The sequence below is a fragment of the Orycteropus afer genome, unplaced genomic scaffold (genome assembly GCF_000298275.1).
Source record: "Orycteropus afer afer isolate SDZICR_OR568_19922 unplaced genomic scaffold, OryAfe1.0 scaffold00129, whole genome shotgun sequence".
Taxonomy (NCBI): Eukaryota; Metazoa; Chordata; class Mammalia; order Tubulidentata; family Orycteropodidae; genus Orycteropus; species Orycteropus afer.
This window is the reverse complement of record NW_006921716.1, coordinates 6,866,180-6,874,372: the sequence shown is the minus strand read 5'-3', so window position 1 is coordinate 6,874,372 and position 8,193 is coordinate 6,866,180. Positions and strand designations below refer to the sequence as shown.

Sequence of the window (8,193 nt, the reverse complement as noted above, 5' to 3'; positions counted from 1 at the left end):
ATGTAAGCTCTGTAAGGACAGGTACTATATTTTTATAGGACCCAAAGAGTTACTGTCTATCCTATAAATAAAAAATATTTTTACTCTGATAAGTGACTGAGTATGTGGGGACTCCATGTAATCCAACCACAAGGTTGTTTGCTGTACAGTCCTGTGCAAATATAAAAAAATTTTTTTTGCTATAAGGCTTTGACCCTACAGTTTTCACAGCAACGTAACTACCATATTATGTACCATATTATGCAAGCCTTCAAGTTCAACAATTCAAATTGCTGATTCATGTTATGTCCAAATGCAGCATCCTTGAGGAGTATAGTAGATCAGTTAATCATCTAGAGACATACAAACATCTCCTGACTCATCCCATCGAGATGGATCATTCTGATCTTCTCCATCATCAACCAGCTCTTCATCAGCTTCTCCTACTTCATTCTCCTCATATTCTTCATCCCGAGGGAAATCTGTATCCTGTCCCTGATCTACACCTTCTTGTCCTCCTGGTTGTGATTTATCTGCACAGTCTACACAAACACCATAGCGTCGAGATCCATGTCTTATTCCAACACTGGCTGCTAACATGAAGATCTTCTTACACACCATACATTTGTATTTTTTATCCTTTTTATGCACCTAATCAAAGGGGGAAAAAATCAAACATAAGGACAGTATGTATAGACAATATAATGCATTTGAACCACTCAAACCACTCATTTAATGAGTGAATATAACATTGTTTTGTTTTTCTGAATGGAGTTCAGTAGCAGCAGCTCATATATCACATTCTTACTTAAAGCATTTTCTCTAATAACCAACCTTTCTTAAATCTGCAAGTAATAATGTTAAAATGGCGTTAAACTTCACTGACATATATATAGTTTATCTCAAGGATCACCATCAACTTTATATTTAAAGTTACTTACCAAGGAATGTCTTTTTACATGCTCTCTTCGAGTAAACAGCTTTCCACAAATATCACAGCTGAATGATCTCACTCCTGTATGAATGAGCAAGTGCCTTTTTAGTGTTCGTCTGTATTTGGCTACATAGCTACAATGAGGGCATTTTAACTTGTTCATGCTTAGAGATGATTCACCTTTGAGAGAAAAACAAAACAAAAAGTACTTATTACACACTAAAGAGAATATTTGCTACCAAGTGTTTTTAGCTTCTTTTCTCTTCTATCAACAGATAGAGGGTACTGCTACCTGATTTTTTAAACCAAAACCATGGAAGCTTTTCAATCTTTAAAAATTATTTCAGAATTCTGTAAATGTTTAGTTGACTAGTACTTGCCATTTTCCCAAGCTTCTTGTTTTGGCCAAGATTCGGGCAATAGTCCATACTTGAAATCATTTGTAGCACCTGGTATCAATCCATACTTAAAATCATTTGAAGTACCCGGTATCAATCCATACTTGAAATCGCTTGAAGGGCCGGGCATCAACCCATACTTGAAATCATGTGAAGTACCTGATAAAATTAAAAGGAAAGTAAAGATGATAACTAAGACTTCTCTTTTACAGTCAATAAACATAAAATAAATTTAAGCATTTATACCCTATAAGCATTATGATAGAAATGTTTTATTTAAAATATTAAATAAAAAGTACATTTTAATCTAAAATTGAAATATCTTCACACTTCATTATCACAACAAAAATACCCTGATTAGTAACGATTCTATACAAAAAACAAAACCAAAAAACCATTCACTGCCGTGGAGTCGGATCTGACTCATAACGACCCCTCCCCTTGAGTTTCTGAGGCGTTATCACTAAGTGGATTGCCCAACCTTCCTGCTGAGTGGCTGGTGGGTTTGAACCACCAGCCTTCTGGTTAGCAGTCAAATGCCTTAGGTAGTACTATGCCACCAGAGCTCCCTTATACAAACAATTTAAAATTTAAAATAGAATTCATCCATAGGAAAAATACCAGTGAAAAACAAAAACTAACACTAAATTGTGGGTAAAGGTCACATGAAACACTTTTAAATATTGGGTTTTCAGACATATCAAAAACAGGACTGTCTTAACAGATGCTACTGCTACCCATTCTATCACTTGAGACATTTATCACTCTAAAGCCCAGCTATAAGATGGAACAGTCAAAGAACACAAAGATGGGAAAACTAGAAATGTAAAGTTATTAGACCCCTGTTTGTTGTTTCAGATATGCTGGGGCAAGTAACTGCCCTCTTGGGGTTCACTGAAACTTCTTTTTCTTTCTAATTCCATCCTTACAAAAAAGGTCAGAAGGTAGAATCAAAATAGAACAGTGCCTGGAATTTGTGCCTGAGAACCTTCACACAGGAATTATCTATCCCCTCTGTATTTAATTTCACCTTGAGTTTACAATTCCTTCTACCCAGGGATAATCCAGCAATGTTAATACATCCAGAATCCTCCATGGCTATTACACTACCCAGTTCCAACTGACCACCAAATTTCAACAGCCAGCAAGCAACTTGTCTCCCTGCTCCCACTACTGCCTTACTAAAGTCTATTCTCCACATAGCAGTCAGAGACTGTCACTATTCTGCTCAAAGTCTACAAGAACTCTCCATCTCATTCAGAGTGTAAATCAAAGACTTTCAATGTCTTATAAAGCCCTACCTGATTCAGTCTTTGCTCCCAAGCACCCATTAGTCACTCCATACCAATACTAGCCTCTGTGCTATCCTCCCACGATAAACAGGCCTCTGCACTTACTCTGCCTAGAACACTCCTCTCCACAGCTTATTCTTACAACAATTTGTTAATTTTCCTCCCATAGACAGTGTGGTTTTTATAAAAGAACGTTTGCAAAGTGAACTTCCTAAGAATCCATTTCCCCGTATCTATTTACCAGAAACACTGACTCTTAAAAATTAAAAAAGCTTAAGACTTCCACTTTGGTGAAAATATCAATACTCAAAGAAAAAGTCTCTGAAGTATTTAAAAATCACACTTCATTACTTAATATTAATGTACTTGGAATAACTTTACTCACTGGCAAAGAAAGCCTGTAATTATGTAAGTTAACTATAATGTTTTACATATTTTTTGGGAAGATATTTAGAATCCTAAAGTGATACCATTTCTTTGTGTGTATGATGGTAACTGATGGAGGTAATGGTCTGTAAATGTGAGTTTATCAATTTTGCCCCCATCAGTGCGAAACAAAAAAAAAAGTTCCAGAAGAAAAGGGACTGCTCCTGTCTTACCATCATTTTATTTCCAGTACCTAAAAGATACATCATTCAATTACGTGTTGAATATACGTACATAGAAAATACTAACATTTATAATACGTTTTTGACTTGCTCAAAAACAACCTTGGAAAACCAATGTCAGAAATCATGTTAAATCAAAGGAAAAAAAAAGCCACTCATTATCACTGTGGTGATTCCAAGCCATAGAGACCCTTTAGGACAAAGGAGAACTGCCCCACAGGGTTTCTAAGGCTACATGTAAACCTTTATGGAAGCAGACTGCCACATCTTTCTCTCATGGAACTGTGGGTGGGTTCAAACCAACCTTCAGTTAGCAGCCAACCACTTAACCACTGCACAACCTAACTAAAACCAAACCCATTGCTGTTGAATCAATTCCAACTCATAGCAACACCAAAGAACAGAGTAGAACTGCCCTATAGGGTTCCCAAGGCTCTAAATCTTTAAGGGGACAGACCATCACATCTTTTTCTCACAGAGCAGCTGGTGCGTTCGAATTGCTGACCTTTCAGTTAGCAACTAAGCTCTTAATCACTGAGCCACCAGAGCTCCTGTTAGTATCTACAACCACCTATTATCCACCATCTACAAGAACAAGGAGACAAGGAATATTCTGAAGATTCAGAAGTAGAGATTATTTCATACTTCAAATTCCATCTTTCACTATATTTGCAAAAAAAAAAAAAGGGCGTAAAAGCATCATAACACCCAAGAAACACCTGGTATCTGAAATGACAATTCAAAGAAAGCCTTCCCCAAACATTACGCATCTCTTGAAACCACATGTCATTCATGCAGTTGGGTTATATTCCAACAACTTCATCATAATTTGGTTCTGAGGTAAGTCAAGTATCTTTTTTCAGTTTTTATAACCTGCTCTACAGCAGTGCTTTGAACAGGAAATCACAACACTGAATATATTTAATAATAACACTAGCAAATTATGAACTCCAACATTTTATGTAGGGCATATTACTACTGACAAGATGTACGAACAACAACAAAAAAGATAGTCCTAAGTGTGGTTCATCATAATGTGAGTATACATTATAAGCTGGAGATTACCTGTAACAGAAATTACTTGAGCTCTGGTGGCATAGTGCCTAAGGCTAACCAAAAGACTGCTAACCAGAAGCTGGTAGTTCAAACCCACCAGCCATTCCTCATTAGAAAGACATAAGAATTACTTCCATAGTGATACTGCCTTGTAAACCCAAGGAGGGGTCGCTGTGAATTGGATCTGACTCAATGGCAGTTGAGTTTATTTTTTTGTTTTGTTTTGTTTTGTAAGTAACTAGAATAAACGTATTGCCTTGGTAAGTATATTATAATCAAAACTGTGCTAATAATATCCATCTGGGTACATTATTCCATTGTGGCAAACTAAGAAAAAAAGCATGGTTTTTGAAATCCTAGTAATCCTAAGAAAAATGCTGGTCTCAGTTGCAAAAATATTAATAGATCAAAATGTTATCTTTAAAGGAAAGAAAATCATGTTTATCTTTAAAAGGGAAAACTCAAAATTGGGTTTATTAACAAAATAAATGCTATGGACCATCTCCCCTGAAAATGTCTAAGTACACTCATCCCAAAGTTTACACATGACTGTGCAAACCGACTAGCCACTCCTTGGAAGGAAGGTTGGGCAATCTCCTTCCGTAGTGATACGGCCTTGGAAACCCAAGGAGGGATTGCTGAGTTGGGTCTGGCTCGACGGCACATAACAACAATATCATAACACATTACTGGACCAGATTTCTAAACCAAGCCAACAAAGACAATAAAATACTCTTGCACTATTAATTATTTTCTATACAATCAAAAAGTCTTCAAAATTCAACTCATTAAGACCTATAAACTGCCAATTTTCAACTGCCTCCCACTCCCCCCAAAGTAGGGTAAACCACCTTCAGAACTATGTCTTAATTTTGCTCAGTGCATACTGTATTTAGAAGTCCTAACAGCATTTATAAGGAGTGTCTCAAGTTATCAAGAACTTCAAAGTTTGAAAGTTCAAAAGAATAAATATATCTATTTCCCTTTATCTATCTTCAACAAGTGTTAGTTTTGCCACATGCTTTCAAGTACATGTACATATATCGTTTTTTCATGCTATCTGAAAACAACGTGTAGATTTATCACTTCTCATCCCTGAATAATTCAGCATGGATCTTCAAGAAAATTCTCCACAGCACTACAATCAAGAAATACATTCAATAATATCAACTTATCATATACTCCATACCCAAATTTCCAACTATTCCCAAAATGTCCCTTCAGTCGTATTTTAGACACAGGATTTAATCAAGACTGACACATTGTATTTAGTTGTGCTTCCCCGGTCTCCTTTAATCTACTAGTTACTTTGCTTCTTCTCTTTCATGACCTTGACATGTCAATCTTCTCCCAAGGACAGTCCTTAGGTCCGAGGGACTAGTGGACCACGCAAACTTCAGCCTAAATGAGACCAGAAGAACTAGATGGTGCCCAGCTACCACTGCCAACCACTTGGAAAGGGATCAGAATAGGAAATCCTGTACAGACTGGGAAAAGAACATGAACAAAACTCACAATCATGAAAAAAGCTTACTGGTGTGAAAAAACCTGGTGAACCCCCAAGACTATGGTCCTTAGTCACTCTTTGGACCTGGAATTGAACTCACTCCTGAGGCCTCCACACAAACAATAGTCAGGCCTACAAAGAAAGCATTTATGACCAGGTAGGTACACTCCTGAAAACAATCAACCATGGGGAATCAAAAGGACAGCATTTGCACAAGAAGATAGCTCAGGACAGAAATGTATTGGAAAGAAGGACATAGGGAAAAGGTAACCACAGGGAGAAGTCGGAAGAGAGCTATTACAGGAGATTACAATCAACGTCATGAAACAAAATGCATCCTAACTATTGAATGGGAAACAAATTTGCTCTGTAAATTTTCACCCAAATCACAATTAAAAAAAAAAAAAAAAAAAAACTCCTTAGTTAATGCTGTATGCCTCAGTGCATCTTAATATCAGGAGGCACATAATTTCAGTTTGTTCTCTTATTAGTGATACTGAGTTTAATCACTCGGTTATGGTGATGTTCAACAGCTATCTTTTTTCCCCTTTGTAACTGGAGTAATCTGTGAAGACTGAATATCCTATTCCCCAACAACTTTTTACCCAATCAATGCGTGTTACATTCACCAATTTACTGTGGATGGTTGTGAAAAACAGGTATTTTTCAATTCTATCTTTCTACTTTTTTCACCTTGGCATATTTCTGCAAAGAAAGGTTTTCCCCCTTTCTATTTTACTCCTATGAGATTCTCAATCAAGTGCAACAAGCTTTCCTCAAAGTATAGTCAATATAGACATTAGAACTTAGAACTAATTAACTATTATTTTGTATCAAAACAGTAAAATACATTAGTCAACCACTGGCATAATTACCATTCCCATTCCATTTATACACCAATAGGAATCCATAAACTCTATTAACCTTGATTATCTTTGATATTTATACACTTTTAAAAAAGTCTTAAAGTAAATGACTCCCCCAAACTAACCAGAAAAAAACCAGAAACACCTATTCGTCATTTTTATTTTCACCAAGCTTCCAAAGTCTCCCATCACGGCTACCAAAGATTGAAGTATTTACATTTAATACTCTCCCCTAAGGGAAAGAAACTGCAGTGGGCCCTTGATAAGCATGACACAAATACTTCCCAATCTTCAAATCCTCTTAAATATATTCTTGCTAAAAATCTGCTGTACCTACCAGCATCACTTCCATCTTGACCGGAGCCGGCTTCAACCAACAAGCTTGCATTCACGTTTCTATCACAATCTGGCCCTGAGAGTAGAGCACCATCCAAATCTAAAAAGGAGAAAGAATAATCTGTTATTTATAAACTATACTCAAAACATCACTCCTTCTTGGAATTGTTTCTTATGCAAACTAAATAGAAAGGGTATCTATAAATAATGATTATCTACTATGCGCTCAACAGTGCAGGGCATAAGAGCATGACAACATTCTCAACCACACAAGAATAGGTACACACTATATAGTCTAGGAACGCGTTTCCAAGCCAGGGCAAATTGGGTGCCAATCTTATCTATTGACTATGTGAACATGTGCCTTGGTTTCCTCATTTGCTACAATCTATGTCATAGATATGGTATAGGAATTTAAGTAGGCAATGCAAATCAAGTGTTAACAGTATGGTTTCTGGCACCCAATATATAGCTGCTACTGATAATAACTCCAAAAAAACCAAAACCAAACCCACTGTCGACTCAAGTGACCCCCATATGGTTTTCAAGGCTGTATATTTTTAAGGAAGTAGACTGCCTAATCTTCCTTCCTGGAACAGCTGGTGGGTGTGAACCACCCACCTTCTAGTTAGTAGCCTAATGCCTTACCCACTGCACCACAGCTCCTTAAAATACAAACTAAACCAAAACCAAATCAAACTCATTGCCATCAAGTCAATTCCAACTCACAGTGACCCCCACTGAGTTTACGAGGTGCTGTATCTTTATGGAGGAGCTCTAGTAGCGTAGTGCCTAAGGCACTTGACTGCTAACCAGAAGGTTAGCAGTTCAAACCCACCAGCCACTTCTTGGAAGGAAGGTTGGGCAATCTACTTCTGTAGTGATACTGCCTCGTAAACCCAAGGAAATGTTGCTATGAGTCAGGTCCAACTAGATGGCAAATAACAACAACAACAAATCTTTACGGAAATAGATCATCCCCTCTTCCTTCTGCGGAGTGGCTGATGGGTTTGAACCACCAACATTCCGGTTAGCAGTCAAATTCCTTAATCACTGAACTACCAGAATCTCCCTTCTAAGGAGTGGCTGGTGGGTTTTGACCTGCCAACTTTCTGGTTAGCAGTCAAATGCGTTAGGCATTATGCCACCAGAGCACCCATAATATAACTGTTGTTGTTGTTGTTGTTATGTGCCGTCGAGTCGGCCCCGACTCATAG

The 8,193-nt window shown here is 37.3% G+C and overlaps 1 protein-coding gene across 1 annotated transcript in view; it reads right to left on the bottom strand.

Moving 5' to 3' along the window:
• Nucleotides 1-324: 324 nt before the first annotated feature.
• The window catches only part of ZBTB10 (zinc finger and BTB domain containing 10), a 34,999-nt gene continuing 27,130 nt past the window's right edge, over nt 325-8,193 (bottom strand). Inside the window, exons 5-8 of the mRNA XM_042781505.1 lie at nt 6,978-7,076; nt 1,294-1,470; nt 921-1,093; nt 325-630 (exon numbers count right to left, since the gene is read on the bottom strand). Of these exons, the coding sequence (XP_042637439.1) occupies nt 325-630; nt 921-1,093; nt 1,294-1,470; nt 6,978-7,076 (755 nt within the window). The remainder of the gene's footprint in view (nt 631-920; nt 1,094-1,293; nt 1,471-6,977; nt 7,077-8,193) is intronic.